The sequence below is a fragment of the Phyllobates terribilis genome, unplaced genomic scaffold (genome assembly GCF_046119375.1).
Source record: "Phyllobates terribilis strain yellow unplaced genomic scaffold, ASM4611937v1 Scaffold_5__5_contigs__length_657084704, whole genome shotgun sequence".
In the NCBI taxonomy this organism is placed as follows: Eukaryota; Metazoa; Chordata; class Amphibia; order Anura; family Dendrobatidae; genus Phyllobates; species Phyllobates terribilis.
In genome coordinates this window covers 213,475,203-213,492,202 of record NW_027362765.1, presented here as the reverse complement: position 1 = coordinate 213,492,202, position 17,000 = coordinate 213,475,203, and the positions used below count along the sequence as shown (strand labels likewise).

The window sequence follows — 17,000 nt, the reverse complement described above, 5'->3', positions numbered from 1 at the left end:
ATCGCCAGATACAGCCTTGAAGATTCTCTTAAAACTTAACTTTTACTTGTTGTTATAAAAAATATTGGCCTCAATTGCCATAGACGCAAGAAGCTTAACCAAAAAAGACCCTGCTAACTTCAGGACATTAAGAGCTACATATAACAGACACCATAAACTCTTATATTCATAAATGTCATATCTCTTCACATGTAATGTCCTGACGGTTAGATAACATGCATGATCATAAACAAGTGCTCAAAAATAACAGAAGGAAAATTTGTGGATCTCACCCATTTCACTGGTATGCATTTCTCAGGGATAGTCGTCCATGTTCATAAGTTCTTTTCCTGGACTATTCTACCCTGTTGTGCCCCGGTAATGGCTCCTGTCTTTGCAAGGGCAGTACCCAAGAATACCTTCAACTTAGTCCCATAAAAACCCTCCCGACACGTTTCTTTCTCCTTTCGGAGAAGTCATCAGGGGAGTATGTTAGGCATTTGGGAAAGCACGGGTATTATATAGAAAATAAGTGACTCCGTGCTTAAAAAGTGCAATAGTGCTTAAAAACGCCAAAAGAGCTTCCTCACAGTGATCTCTCATAGTGGTGCAGAGTGCTGCCACCACGCTTTCCTAACGTAAACATATTGAGTTAAACAATGGGGTATTTTTCTTTTTAGATTTCATTTAAAAAAAGATATTCTACTGGGAAACCATTATTTAATTTTTTGTCTAATAAGTAGTTTTGTGATAAGTTAGATCAGTTGTGGAGGGGTGGGTGGGTTCAACTATTGGAACAACCTATTATCTCCAGGATGAGTCCCCTGTCCCAGCAATCAGTGACAGTCCCAAAGATTGTTTCTCCAATTTACCCATCTGTAATAGGTAATAAATGGTTTTTGCAATAAAAAGGTTTTTTTTTTTACTTTGGGAGATGTTGTCTTTAGGCAGCATACACTTCAATGAGTTTCATCAAGTCAGTGCAACCTCTTCCGACCTTAGGACATTGGGCGATGCTGTCAAATACTATGGTATCATTAAGCTCCTCTAATGGTCAAAAGATCTTGAGATGAGGCATTTTTACTGTCATTTCTTTCTCTTATCTCTCTTTTTGTGATTTTCCACAGTTGACAATGGTCTGAACCCAGTCTGGCCTCAAAAACCTTTCCAGTTTCTTATTGCAAATCCAGAGTTTGCCCTCCTGCGATTTGTTGTCTATGAAGAAGACATGTTCAGTGATCAGAATTTTCTGGCCCAAGCGTCTTTTGTAGTGCGCGGCCTTAAAACAGGTGCAGTATAAAATGAGATTTTACTCCAGCAAGAATGCCAATGTCGTTGAGTTTTTACTCTAGCAAGAATGCCAATGTGGTTGAGTTTTTCATATTAGTGAAATGTTGTATATATTGAAGGTTTCAGAGCAGTGCCCCTGAAGAATAATTACACTGAAGACTTGGAGCTGGCTTCTCTCCTCATCCGGTTAGACATCTACTCCAGTAAGGTAAGGTATCATGGAGGGGCAGTTTACATTTACAGAAGTTTTCAGGTATTGACTGAAACTATTAATTTGCAGATTCTTTTTTTTAGAACCTGAAGGTTCAACTGAGACCTAAAAATCGCCATCACATTTTTAGACTCAAAAGAAGTAGTAACCTGTAGTAGTAGTAGCCTCTCTTATAACCCCAGATACAATAGTAACCTCTGATTTCTCAGGTTCACAGTGGGCCGTCTTCCACTACCACCTGAATGTTTATTCCATATCATGGGGATCTTTGGTTCGTAGTATTGTACGAGGCCTCGCCTCATAGGCCTAATTTAGACTTACCAGTTTTAATTATATGTGAAGTTGCTTTTGCAAATTTCCTTTTATCATGTTTTTGTTTTATAGGATTAAGTAGCTTTAGTCATAGAAATGTTATTATGGTTGTTGTAACTTACATTTAACTATTATTTTAGCAGGAGAACGGTGAACTAAATGGGGCTACTGCACCTCGAGAGCGTGTCAGTGATTCCACTGCGAGGTTACGGGATGGCTTTGCAGATTCTCGATATGCTGCACACCAGCTGGATGATTTTCGAATCCCTCAAGAATTTACAGATGGGTTTGATAGAGACAGGAGGTAAAGTCAGAACTCGGGCTGTTTGTTGTGGAAACTTCAAGTTGTTGTCTGCTTAGGTGATCCTATTTTCACATCCTCTGCTATGGCTTTAGGCTATCATTGAGGAAGTTCCTGAAGGAAGTTCCTGAAGCTCTGCTAAGAAGAGTAGTTCTCTCTTTGGAACTTTGGAACAAGCCCCTTTGCATGTATTACATGGACCGCCATTCATTTGAAATGTCTTCACTCAATTAATTGATCATTGGCTTTTGCTGAATGCGTTGCCTTTATGGCCTCTATATCATTTAGCTTGAGTGTAGAATGGCTAAACGGAACATCTCTGGAGGACCCAGCATGTTTCTGCATAATGGCCCATTTATATGAACCAACTACGGCCATTAAATGGTCGCAGATCTGCTATATGCAAGGTGGTTATTTACTACCCTATTTAGACAAGCTGACCAATGTTCTATGCCATAGATTCATCACTGAAGGGGCTGTCCACTACTTGGATCAATCCAGCTATGTTGGCGCAGGATCTCCTGTCGCTTGCGTAACATACCATCAGTGGCCACTAATGGGCTTCAGCACTCGTGAGGCTTCATGTCATGCATGCGCCTGTAGATGTGGCGCCGATATCGCTAGGATGGCGCCAGTGCGGGAAGTGAATATAAAGGGTTTATTTTTATTTAACACAGGACTAAACCACTTTAAGAAGGTTTTGTCCAAGTAGTGGATGACCTCTTTAAAACAATCATTCTGTACACACAGAACATCATGTTAACAGCAGCACATGTCCTGTTTACACAGGATGATGCGCTGCCAATAACGATGATTTTTAGCCAGCTTAAAAATCATCACAACTGAAGAACCAATGTTTTGCTTGCGTGTCAGGTGGGCCGATAGTCGCTCGTTGCCCTAGTATTGTCCCATCTAAATGGATCTCTACAGACAACTATTGATTTCAACTGACCTCATATAGTGTGGGTCCTAGAACACCCATCAAATACCTTTTTTTTTGTGGACCCTTCTAACAAAAAGGGTAATCAGAGAAACTACTTCAACTTTTTCTTGTCAAACACTGGAAAAAGATCCACCAAGAGAGAACAAGGGTAAACCTTATCACTTGGAATATGTTTTTCACTTCTATTATTAGGGTTCCTAATGAAAGTAAACTCTTGGGAAACGCTTGGTAAACCTTCCCCCATGGTCTCCAATGCAATTCCGCACTTTCAATGCCCATTCTGCGTTTTTTTCCCGCAGCGTTTATGCTGCGCTCAAAAATACGCAGCATGTCCATTAATTTTGCGGACACGCAGCTAATCGCCGCCATTGAGTTGCATTAGAACGCGCCAATTCTGCAAGACTGCATCTGTACTTGTGTAATTGGCGCGCTCTAATGTGCGGATGGTACCCAAGTCTGGAGGAGAGGAGAGTCTCCTCCAGACCTGGGTACCATACAATCTCTGTAAAAAAAAAAAAAAAAAAGAATTTAAAATAAAAAATAAAGTTTATACTCACCTTCCGATGTCCTCCCGGTGTTTTGTCCACGCCGTCCAGTCTCTTGCAATGTTCGCGCTGTTGTGAAAGACCTGCCATGACGTCACTGAGTCATGTGACCCATCACATGACTCAATGACGTCACCGCAGGTCCTTCACACCACCGCAAGCAATGCAAGAGACCGGACACAGCAGAGATGACACCGGGAAGACACCTGAAGGTGAGTATAATCTTTTTTTTTTTTTTTATAAATTTTTACCATTCTTATTCTTTTTTTTAACTATTACTTGATCACACTATATAAATCCATGCCGGTTGCATGGATTTATATTGTGTGACCAACTTGTCAAGCACTTTTCCAAGTGATGCTAAAATCGCTTGGAAAACTGCTTGAAAAAACGCATGTAAAAACGCTGAAAAAACTCTTCTCTCTGGCAGAAAAAAACGCATGTAAATCTGCATGCGTTTTTTTTTCTGCCATAGAGAGGCAAAAACGCTTTGCATCAAATCTGCTACGTGGGCACATAGCCTAAGTGTGATTGATACTGACAAGTCTTTTACTTTATACTTGTACTCCTCCATAACAATGACAATTGTAGGGCATCTTTTCTTAGGAATTACTTCTGCTGCTCCTCTGACATTCCTCTTAGAAATCAATTGGTGTCACGATTGGCCTTATCAGAGGGGTGAATCCTTACGCGGTCAACCCTGATTGGATAGTGTCAGACTGTGTAGGGAATTAGAACTCTAGTGCCACCTACAGGAAGTAGGTCTCTCTCCGCAAGGAGAAATGTTACCCCTTGGATACCGGTCTGACGCCTCTCACCAAGCCAAACCAGAACTCACACTTTGCACTGATGAGGGGCAGTACCCCAAAACAGTGTCTGCAATTAGGAGTTCCTGGTTCTGGCTTATAGCCTAAGTCATGTGACAAGGCTCGTTAAAGGGTCACTATTGACTTTTAGGATTGCTACTTCCTGTAGGTGGCACTAGAGTTCTAGTCCTCCTCCTTTCTGAAGAGACAATTTGCATATTTCCCAGAGGAGCATTGCGGCTTTAAGTCTCCTCAATGTGACATGCTTAACATGTCGCTCTCCGCAAGGAGAAATGTTACCCCTTGGATACTGTGTAGGGACACACCCCTGACGGGTAACCTCATGATGTCAGCCTATTTTTTTTATTTTGTAGGAGGAATAACAGGAACATCACAATGTGCAGTTTTTAGAAAAGATGCTCCTGAATTTTTATTTACTAAAACCATCATGGCATGAGAGTTTCTGTTCGTCCTTAAAGAGTTTCAACTTCATTATTCTTTCTTTACAGGGTCCCACGAAAGACACGTCTGAGTGGAGATAACAGACTTTAAGGATGCTCGTAAACAGAGACTGATATGACTTTCTGCAACAAGAATCCAGATTTAGTCATGTCCTTTTGGAAAACAGTGCCTCGATGTGGAACTCTTGATTTTTGCACATTCGGTGTCACAACTTAACATGACCCCAGAAAGGGTAATTTTGCTTAGTGTCTCCAATGTTTCTGCCATGGGAACCATTTATCTGCAGCACAAACTGTAGGAACTCTTTCTATGTATAATGCCTTGTATATTAGTATGGCTGCTCTCAAAGACTGGGTTTCCAATAGGCCATGTCCAGAGTAGAATACCGCCCCTGCTTGATCTTTGGTCATCTTCTATCAAACTGTGAAAGAAGAAGCTAAGGAATAATTTGTATTATTATTATTCCAGGTATTACCCGTTCTTTCAGTACTGCCCCACATTGCAGGGACTCAAGCAGTACAAGAATGATGCAAATTATATTTTTGTTCTTACTTTTCGATGTGCACGGCCTTGGACCTCTCAATGCAATAGTTCTTTTGGAACGGTGGAAGCAAAATTTGGTATCTTGCTGCAATTCCACCAAGTTTTACGTTTCATCTTACACAGGAATGTTGGACTCCAGTGCACCATGTTCATTGTTTTTGGACCCATCTTCACAAAGCCAGCCATTTTAAACCGATTTGGACAATCACACATTGCAACTTGTACAATTACAAGAAAGCAATCGTTAAGGTTTCTGTTCTGTTCAAGAAAACCGATAGTGGTTAAAAAGGGTTGTCTGAGTTCAGGAAAAAAGCCCACACCCACCCAAAAAAATAAAAACAATAATTGTGTAACTTTTAGCCATTAGGCATGGATGGTGCTTTTTGGAAGGAGAGACTTTGTTTTTCCTGAATATCAGATCATCCCTTTAGGCTATTTTATTCTAGATGCACATGATCGGCCTTTAAGGGATTCCTGACTATAAGTATGCTAGGTGACAAAGCATCTTAAGTTTTTGTTTTAATCCGAAAAAAAGTATTAAGGTGAATGTCTTTAAGTTAGTGTGGCCTTATTTTACATGACAATGTCTAGCCAGTTATTTGGCCATTCTTCTATTCATGAGGCCATATTAATGACTTTCTTTTTTGTTGTTTGCTTGCTATTCTCATTTAGCTCTAGAAATTGAATGTTGAATAGGAGGGACAGGCCCATTTTAGATAGTGGTATTGTGGCCATAATACCTGGACATCCCAGTTTTAAATTGGATTACCATGGAATACAATGGTGACCCGAGTCTGGTTTAATAGCGCTGCAGTAGATCTGGGTAGTCCAGACATAATATGGATGTTGCAGTGTGCCTACCTTATAGATTTGCATTCCTGCTTTAGTAAGTGTATATAGAAATCCACCACAACCTTATTGTTCTCTGAGACCCAATAGACAATTCTGCAAAACTATATGACAAAAAGACACAATATTCCATTTTCAAAAGAGCATGTGCCTTATTTCAGTTCAGTTTTCCCTCACCAAGTGTCATATAGTCCTTCCACGTTTTGTTTTTTAACTCTTTGGCTGGCTCACACAAGCAAGTATAAACACCATCCTGAGTGGCCCAGGAGGTATGGCATCCACCATGCCTGTGAGCCTTGTGACCTTGCAGTATTATCAATAGCACTTGCATTGGAAAGTCAGAATCAATTGTATATATACTTTCCACCAAGCACAGTAGTTTTAACAAGGTCTTAAAGGGAATCTCTCACCAGGTTTTTACTACCCCATCTGAGAGCAGCATAATGTAGGGGCAGAGACCCTGATTCCAGCAATGTAACACTGGGCTGCTTGCTGTAGTTTTGATAAAATCACAGTTTTATCTGCTGCAGATCTACTAGTTCTCTGAACGCTGAGCTCTTTATAACCCTTCCCACACCACTGATTGGCAGCTTTCTGTGTACATGGTGCATAGGCAGAAAGCTACCAATCAGTGGCGGGGGAGCGGTTATACATAGCACATGAATATGGAGGACCCCTGCCGATGATAAAACAATGAATTTATCAAAAGTGTAGCAAGCAATCCGGTAAGTGACACATTGCTGGAATCAGGGTCTCTGTCTATAGTTTATGCCGCCTTCAGATTAAATGGCAAGAACCTGGCAACATATTCCCTTTAAAGGCTATGGCCAGCTATGTGACTTTGACATTGAATTCAATGTATCCACAGCCTTTAAATAAGTTGTATGTATAAAAAAGCATTGGCCCACCCCTTTGTATATTTTGCTGTAGACTAGTTCATCATTTTTATAATTCTAGCCTAGTTCAAAGGGGTTATCCAGCATGAGAAAAACTTGGCTGCCTTTATCCAAAAAAAACTTGGTTCCCAGGTTGTAAACGATTTTGCAGCTCAGCCCCATTTAATACCAGGGAAAACCCATGGACAAAGGAAGCTGTGTTTCTAAAAGTAAGTAGCCAAGAGTTTCCAATCCTGAACAGCCCCCTTGTCACTTTGAGGTTCGGCGTTGTTTTTACACCTGCTTATATTTTTTTCATGTTGCAAACTGAAGTGTCAATAAGCTGCTGTTTACAGATCTTTTGTGTCTATTTTATTCCCTGCTGCGAATGGGATGTGCATTTGATTTGTTTTTCATTCCCGAGATTTGGGCCTCCTTATCAAAACCTGTTTTTCATTCCCCCACCGCCAGCGTTCATGCATTGTGATTTGGTGTCCCTTTAAAAGGGTCTCTTACTCTCTCCGGAAGGAAAGGGAGAGTACTAACACAGCCCCACTCTCTTACCTAGAAACTGGGGGAAGGGATCCAAGGTGTGCGCTGTGAAAACAGGAGCTACGGCAATGATGTTAAGTTTCCCTTTTGCTTAGATGGTCTTTATGGTCAGCTCTGTACTACAAAGAAAGGGAAAGTTCTTGGCTTCGCCTTGTGCTAATTATTACGTGGTCCAACAGTGAGTAGCATCTGTCCCGTTTTCAAGAAAAAATGACAGTCCCTTAGTAATCATGCTATTGAGTGAGGCTGGGACCTCTCTTCTCATCACATGACCTGGGCCAAAATTTTTCATTTTGGAGGCTGCACCTTAATTACACTTGACTAAAAGCCTTTTTAGACCAGCTGATAATCGTTACATTGAGAACAAGAGGTACTCATTTATTAGTCCATGTAAACATGCCGACAATCACCCAATGAACAAGCAAAATGTTCATTCGTTGGGTGGTTTGATTGTTTTTTCCAGGATGGGAATAGTTATCAATAGCACACCATCACTTATAAACAGATATGCTGCTGATCCCATGATATTGTAAGGGGATAGAACAATCGTAACAGCATTCATTCTGTTTCCATCATTTTTTCTTCAGCCTGTATGAATCGGACAGAAATCGAGCATCGAATGACTTGTTTATGATCTATTGGTGATGGAGTAATGGTCTGAAATCAGCTGTAATTCTGGAATATTGGTTGGAGTCTTATCTGCCCCCCCACTTCTTGTATGGCAGACACTCCTGGTGAATAGTGATGGGCCGTTAGTGACCGATCTGGCACAAAGAGCCGGCTCCCATCTTTCACCCCAGTGAGAGACACTCGCAGTCCCTGACTCCAACTCTTGGAAACTGATGTTGGTTGGATGCCGATGAAACTGAAAGATGCTATGTTAATGGCGGGATTTTGACCACTTTGGATGCCGTTGATTTTACTACAAATGTGTTCACTTACTTGTAAACACATATTTAATTAGGGATTCGTTTAGGATCCAAAAGAACAGTCTCACCATAAAAAGCCGGACTGCTCATCACTGCTTGTGAAACGAAGACCTCATTTATCAAAACGGTCTTCAGAAAAACTAGCCAGGCTGCCCATTACAACCAATCCCATTATAGCTCTCTTTTCTTCAGCTGATCTGAAACGATATAAGCTGTATTCTGATTGCTACACTGCCCATTGCAACCAAACAATTCACTTCTCTGTATCATCTGGCTCAGACCATGAGGATGAACGTGCCTAGTGGCATTTTCTCATGAGTGCCCATTTTGCTGCATTTCAGAGATGCTGCTGTTACAATAAGTTTTAATAAAAAAATCTTCTACCGTTCCTGTGCCAAGGCTTCACTCGTGCCCTGCAGTTCTTTTTTTCCGACACATGATCCGTGACCGTTTCATCCCTTGATTGGTTATAGTGGTCAAGTTTCGACAAAACACCATCTCTGGAGGACATAACAGGATCTGAGAGGGAGACCAGTAAAGCCTCGGCACAGGAGAGGCAGAGGATTGATGCCTTTTTTTTATTATACTATTGTTGTGGATCATTTTGTATTTTTTATGTGGATAAGATTTGTTCAAATCTTGTCCACCTTGCCAATTACTGTATTCCACAGTGGATTTTCTAGGTACAAATCGGCAGAGAAAATACACAGTATTCCCAAATAAATGTACTAGAGTTGGGCAGATCAATTTGCGAGTCTCCATCTCATCGGCTGGGTCAGTAGTCTCTGGGAGGATGGGAGGCTCGCAAATCTCTTACCTTCCAGGATCCCCGACACTGTTATTAGCTGAGCTGGCGCAATGTCATCTATGCATCAAGCCGCAATGATGACGTCACACCAGCCCGGTTAATCAAAAGCCGAGGATCCCAAAAGGAAAGAGATTCCCATCAGGCTGCTAGAGACTACTGACTTTGCCGATGGACCAGAGTCACACACATCAATCCACCCAATTCCAATGGCAACTCTTAAGAATCAAACTAATGAAGATTTGCTGCATAAGTTCTCATTCCATTTTGCCACAAGCACATGGGTTTCTGCAACCCCACTAATTTTCATAGCAAATCTCCCACATGTGGGTATATACCATGTTTTCATGTGGACAGATCATGTGTCCATGAACTAACCAAATAGGAATCAGTAACTCATTTATGTTACTGGTTTCCAGTGAGTGATGGGATAGATTGATTTAATTGGAAGCAGGCATATATTAAGGTATGTTCAGACCCGACATTTGTTGCAGACTTAGTAGGAACGTTTCTGCTGTCTGTATACATGCCCCTAATCTACCTGATGTATCGGGTATAATGACACACTTTTCACATGGAAATCCTCACAATGTGATACTATAAGTATTCTCGATTTAGGGCTATTATTTTGCAAGGACCAGACATCTGATACAAGGCATCCATGTTTACATCTGTAAGGCACATTCTGACTTAACGTCACCATTCTTGACCATTGACTTCCTTGTATTTGTAAAGAAACCGCTAATGTACAGCAAATTATTTATCATTTCAAATCTGGCAAAAGCTGGATTAAACGTCACTATGTTAGTAATAAAGCACATATTTATAAACCGTCTGTGTACATTTCCCATTGTCCCTTAGAAAATTTGAGTTAATTTTTTTCTTTGCAAACTCTTGACGTGTACATCACCTAACATATATTTTTTTACAGAACTGCAAAGAGTAGTTAGATTTTTTTTTTTTTAAATAATTTTGTCCAGCATGGAAAGTTATGAAATTTATCAAGCCATTTTGAGGGAATTTGTCTTCATTCTTGGGAAAAAAATACATTTCATGTAAGTGGCTTTCAAACTGCTGCTGCTTTTCCTGAGTCGGTTTGCCTACCTTTAGCTATATTGACATCAGAATGTGCTCATTTGGAGTACAGATGATGGCAGTGATGGGTCAGCGCCTGTCTCCTTTGCCGAGTGTTGTCCTGATAAGTACAATCTCCTGCAGCCGCTTATCCCCACTCAGTGAGCACAGCCAGTGCTCCTGTCCCATTGCTGTGCCGCTGAACTACATAAATGTCTGTTAATAAACAGACCCTCACTGCCCCCTGTATACGGTAATGGAAACATTTTCATCCACAAGCACAAGGAATGGAGCGGAAGCCGTGCATGCCATTCAGGACAGGGCTGCAGAGTCCTGATGTTGGGATTGCTGGGGCTCCCACTGCTCAGACCACTGGTGATTAGCAAGTTATCCACTATCACAATCATAAATGATAACTTGGATTATTTCTGAAAAAAAACCAACAATCTTTAACTGCAGGAAAATGAATGTTTTGCTATCAGTGAATAACGAAAGATGTGCCCTACTCTAAACAATTCATGCTTACTTATACTGTATAGCGCCATCATATTCCACAGCGCTTTACAGATATGGTCGTTGCTGCTTCCCACTCTAAATTCCCTTTCAGTATGTTTTTGGAGAGTGGGACAAAGCTGAAGTACCTGGAGGAGACCCCCCACAAACACGGGGAGAACATAACCTCTGCAAAGGAGTTTGTATCTTTGGTGGGATATGAACCCAGGACCCCAGTGCTGCAAGGCTACAGTGCTAACATGCTGCCCAATGAACTGTGACCTCCCCCATGTAAAGATCGCAGAGCTCTAAGACACTTGGTTTAGTAAATTTTATTTAAGACTGGCAGGCCATGTGCACAAAGTGGCCAGCCTCTCCTGACACATTGTGTGTGTATATATGTATACATTATAATTTTGCTTAAAATAAAGGAAACACTGAAACAACACAATGTAATCCCAAGTCAATCACACTGCTGTGCAATCAACCTGTCCACTTATGAAGCAAAACTGAGTGTGAATCAATTTCTCCTGCTAATGGAACAGACAATTGGTGGAAATGATAGTCAATTAGCAAGATATCCCCCTATAAAGGAGTGGTTCTGCAGGTGGTGACCACAGACCATTTCTCTGTTCTCATCCTTCTTACCTGTTGTTTTGGTCATGGCTCTCACCCCTAGAGGTACAGTAGCATGAGGCGGTGTCTACAGTACAACCCACATAAGTTGCTCAGGTAGTGCAGCTCATCCAGGATGGCACATCAATGCCAGCTGCGGCAAGAAGGGTAGATGTGTCTGTCAGCACAGTATCCAGAGCATGGAGAAGATACTGTACCAGGAGACGGGGAGGGGACCGTAGGAGGACAACAACCCAGCATCAGGACCGCTACATCCTGCTTTGCGCAAGGAGGAGCAGTGCCATAGCCCTGCAAAATTACCTCCCAGCAGGCCACTAACATACATGTCTGCTCAAACTGTCATTAACAGACTTCTAGAGGGTGGTATGATGGCCTGACATCCAAAAGTTCTTACAGCCCAACACTGTGTAGGGCGATTGTCATTTTGCCAGAGAACACCAAGATTGGCAGATTCCACATCTTCACAGATGAGAGCAGGTTCACATTGAGCACATGTGACAGAGTCTGGAGATACCATGGAGAACGTTCTGCTGCCTGCAACATCCTCTAATATGATTGGTTTGGCAGTGGGTCAGTAGTGGTGTGGGGAGGCATTTCTTTGGAGGGCTGCACAGCCCTCCATGTGCTAGCCAGAGGTAGCCTGACTGCCATTAGGTACCGAGATGAGATCCTAAGACCTATTGTGAGACCATATGCTGGTGCGGTTGGCCCTGGGTTCCTTCTGATGCATGACAATGCCAGGCCTCATGTGGCTGGGCTGAGGTGTGACAGCAGTTCCTGCATGATGAAGGCATTGAAGCTATGGACTGGCTTGCCCGTTCACCAGACCTGAATCCAACGGAGCACATCTGGGACATCATGTCTCGCTCCATCCACCAACGTCACGTTGCTCCACAGACTGTCCAGGAGTTGGGGGATGCTTTAGTCCAGGTCTGGGAGGAGATCCCTCAGGAGAACATCTGCCGCCTCATCAGGAGCATGCCCAGGTGTTGTAGGGAGGTCATACAGGCATATGGAGGCCACCCACGCTACTGAGCATCATTTTCTTGTCTTGAGGCATTTCCACTGAAGTTGGATCAGCCTGTAATTTGATTTTCCACTTTGATTTTGAGCATCATTCCAAATGCAGACCTCTATGGGATATTAATTTTGATTTACGTTGATCATTTTTATGTTTTATTGTTTGCATTCCACTATGTAATGAATAAAGGTTTGCAACTGGAATATTTCATTGTGATCTCTAGGATGTGGTATTTTAGTGTTCCCTTTTATTTTTTGAGCAGTGTGTGTATACATATATAATCTATCTTATTGCCCTTAATACAAAAGATAAAATACATAATGAAGCACTGTTTCAATGTTATTAAAACATTGCAGTCTATACGAAAAATCTGTGCATCAGTCCTTTTATTTATGCCCAAATACTACCCTTAATAAAAGTTTACATAGGGGGCGCTCACACGGAGTAAAAATCATTGTTTCCAGGGCATATGCGTTTGTAATGCAGACTTGTAGAATCTCTGTACCACCCCTTAGGAGCCTGTGTAAAAGATACACTGTAGCCATTATGCGAGGCTGCAATCTATTGCCTGGTCAGCCGGGCGCTCACTTCTCTACAGCCATAGTAGCTGTAATCTGCTGACTGATGAGAAGGTTAAATTGTTGTGGATTTCTAAGGCTATGTGCACATGTTGAGTATTTGGTCAGTTTTTTACCTCAGTATTTGTAAACCAAAACCAGGAGTGGGTGATAAATACAGAAGTGGTGCACGATTGTTCCACTCCTGGTTTTGGCTTACAAATACTGAGGTAAAAAACTTCCCAAATACTCAACATGTGCATGTGGCCTAAGTGTCCGAGTTGGTAAGATTACTGATAAAATGCTACTGGAGCTAAATAGCAATTCAGAAGTAAATGAAAGATTTTCCATTTCTGCAGTCTCCTATATATTTCTGTACAGCACAATACAATGCCGACGATCACAGTAATGCTGCTCAGGCCCTCTCAGAAGTAGCTGTTTAGCTTTTATTTTTCATAGGCATTAAAAAGTGAAAGCTGTGCTTGGATGCTATGGACAACAGACTGTCTGTCATTCATAAATCTTCCTAAATAACTTAATTGAAAGCATTTGTGTGGTGTGTCGGGCCGGACTATCATCGTAGGCAATCACTGTTTTCATACCAGACGCAGCGGCTTATTTACTTCTGGAAACATCAGCACTAGTGATGAGCGAGCACTAAAATGCTCGGGTGCTCGAAGCTCGGGTCGAGCACATTGGAATACTCGGGTGCTCGACCCGAGCAATGAGCCCAATGTAAGTCTATGGGAAACTCGAGCATTTTTCTGGTGGTCCCCCCCGGCGGTCTGCAGAAGGTCAAAAATTGCCCAAATCGATGGGAACAGTGCTCAATTAAACGTCAGGCAGGCAGAATATATAGGCAGACAGGCAGGCAGGGTATATAGGAGGGTGCATGAAAAACATAGCAGGGCACTTGGAACACACTAGTGCCCTCCGATTTTCATGCACCCGTCTCTTTAAAAAAGCCGTCCGGCAATTCAGCATCGGTACCCGACAATTTAAGCTGGCCCTAACCCCTTTATTACCCAGTGAGCCACCGCACCAGGGCCCTGGATGAGTTGGGTACAGCATCCAGGAACGGGCTACCCCCAACCACCAGTTGCCTATTTGTACCTGGCTGGAAACAAAAATACAGGGAAGCCCTTTTTTTTTATTATTTCATGAATTTCATGAAATAATTAAAAAAAAATAAAATAAAATACGTGGGGCTTCGCCCTATTTTTGTGTCCAGCCAGGTACAACTAGGCAGCTGGGGGCTGGAATCTGAAGCGCAGGGAGGCCCAAGCTTTCTGGGTCCCCCCCGCTGCAAATTGCAGTCCGCAGCCGCCCCAGAAAATGGCACGTTCATAGAAGCGCCATCTTCTGGCGCTGTACCCAACTCATCCAGGGCCCTGGTGCGGTGGCTCACTGGGTAATAAAGGGGTTAAGGCCAGCTTGGCATTATCAGCTGGCCCTAAGCCCGAAATTCATGAGGTCACGCCAATATTAGACTTGACCGCCATGAATTTATAGTAAAGTATTAAAAAAAACACAACACCCAGAATAAAGTCCTTTAATTGAAATAAACACACTTTTTAATGTTCTAAATTAAACCATACTTACCATCACGCCCATTCCAGCTGAAGCCAACGATCTCCTGCAATAAAAGAAAAATAATAAACCAACATCATCCTTACCTTTCCATGGTTCCCAGGACGGCTTCAGCTCTGCTACATTCACATGACAGGCTGGATCGCAGCCGAAAGCTGCCTCCAGCTTGCCATGCCGCAGACACTGAGAAGCGCAGGCATGCTTGCGCTCCTCAGTGTCTGGCTGTGACGGCATCCAGATGAGCCGAGTTCATGTCCAATGAACTCAGCTCACCTCATGCACGTCACTGACAGCGTGGGAGAATTCTCCCACGCTGGGATGGCATTGAGATGACAGGCTGGATCGCAGCTGAGCGCTGCCATCCAGCTTGTCATCCTTCAGAGACACTGCAGAGCGCAAGCATGCCTGCGCTTCTCAGTGTCTGCGGCATGGCAAGCTGGATGGCAACTTTCTGCTGCGATCGAGCCTGTCATGTGAATGTAGCAGAGCTGAAGCCGTCCTGGGAACCATGGAAAGGTAAGGATGATGTTGGTTTATTATTTTTCTTTTATTGCAGAAGATCGTTGGCTTCAGCTGGAATGGGCGTGATGGGAAGTATGGTTTAATTTAGAACATTAAAGAATTGTCTTTATTTCAATTAAAAGATTTTATTCTGGGTGTTTTTTTTTTTTTACTTTGACTATGGGGTTAGTAATGGGGGTGTCTTTTATAGACGCCTCTCCATTGCTAATCTGGGCTTGATGTCAGCTGGCATTATAAGCTGACATCAACCCCAACCCTATTACCCCACTGCCACCGCTACAGGGCAGTGGGAAGAGCGAGGCTAAGTGCCAGAATTGGCGCATCCTATGGATGCGCCATTTCTGGGGCGGCTGATGGCTGGTGTTTCTAGCCTGGGAGGGGGCCAATATTCATGGCACCCTTCCTGGGCTATTAATATCCGCCCCCAGCTGTCTGGCTAGCCTTTACTAGCTATTACAATAGCAGGGACCCCACGTCATTTTTTTGGGGGGTCCCCCATTTTAATAACTGGTAAAGCCTAAGTATTCAGCTGGGGGCTGATATTAGTAGCCTGGGAAGCTCTGTGGGTATTACCCCCTTCCCAGGCGTCAAACATCTGCCCCAGCCGTCTGCATAACCTCCGCTAGAGACTAAAATTACGGGGAACCCTATGCCAATTTTTTTTTTTAATAAATCCTTTATTTTAACACTAAATGACAAGTACAGTAACCAACACTATCAATGTACTTATTATATATGTGACTGACATGTTTCTATCTATCTAATCTATGTGTGATGCTCTATTATTTCTGTTCTAAATTGTCGGGTACCGGTGTATGCCGCTGCTGAATTGCCGCTTTTCATGTTTCACTGTGAGCACTGTTCCCATCGATTTGGGCAACCACTGTAATGCCACAACCACCATGGCTGTGACATTACAGTGAGTGGCAGACAATCCCTGCATGATTGGTGCTCTAAATAGCGCCAAACATGCAGGACGGGGACCCGAGCTCCTGCCCGAGCATCACGCAAGTACTCGGCGAGCTCCGAGCATCGCGAGTACCGAGCAGTGGCGAGCATGCTCGCTCATCACTAATCAGCACGTCAGTATCCAGCACCTTCTTCCAGCAGTGACATCACCATCCAATCAGAATCCTGCGACTGTTCATTTGTGACATCACCGACCAGTCACAGATAACAGAACCACATTCTCCTCTCGTCCTGACATCACCACCCAATCCCAACATAAACTGTAGTTCTTTTAGAACATTATTCCATTACCAGAGTATCAGTAGTCATAGTATTCATCAGGTGACATTACCATAAATTACAGAATGAATTGGGGCGTTATAAAATGGATTGGTGGGGGTCCATCTCCCGAATATGTCCATTATCAGCAGACAGGAGGGCATTGAGCAGCATGGACCTCACTGTGTAGGTTACAGGCGATTTCACAACTGGCTGCACAACTGGATTTCAAAATCTTTTGTCTATTAGGTATCATGGTGGGTGACGTTTTGGACCCAGACGCAGCATGTGATATCACCCTAAGCCCTCATTCGGACGTCAGTTTTTCAATAATGGCCATTAGATCTATGGTGCTACTCACTTGTCCATGTTTTTTGAGGAACATCTTCAAATAAAATCACATGTGTAATTTTGATCTGAATCAAAGTCGACCATTCCTTTGGGTTTGTGAAAATCATAGACTTAATCCATGTGCTATC

General features: G+C 42.7%; 1 protein-coding gene across 2 annotated transcripts in view; it reads left to right on the top strand.

Annotated features, from left to right (window-relative positions):
- Positions 1-12,994, top strand: part of PLCG1 (phospholipase C gamma 1) — a 110,250-nt gene extending 97,256 nt beyond the window's left edge. Inside the window, exons 29-32 of one of the 2 annotated variants that reach the window (XM_073683783.1) lie at positions 1,107-1,268; positions 1,389-1,477; positions 1,936-2,096; positions 4,897-12,994. In XM_073683783.1, the coding sequence (XP_073539884.1) occupies positions 1,107-1,268; positions 1,389-1,477; positions 1,936-2,096; positions 4,897-4,939 (455 nt within the window). In that variant the 3' untranslated portion in view covers positions 4,940-12,994. Of the gene's footprint in view, positions 1-1,106; positions 1,269-1,388; positions 1,478-1,932; positions 2,097-4,896 lie in introns of both variants that reach the window. The other variant, XM_073683782.1, reaches the window with a different exon arrangement.
- The last annotated feature ends 4,006 nt before the right edge of the window (positions 12,995-17,000 follow it).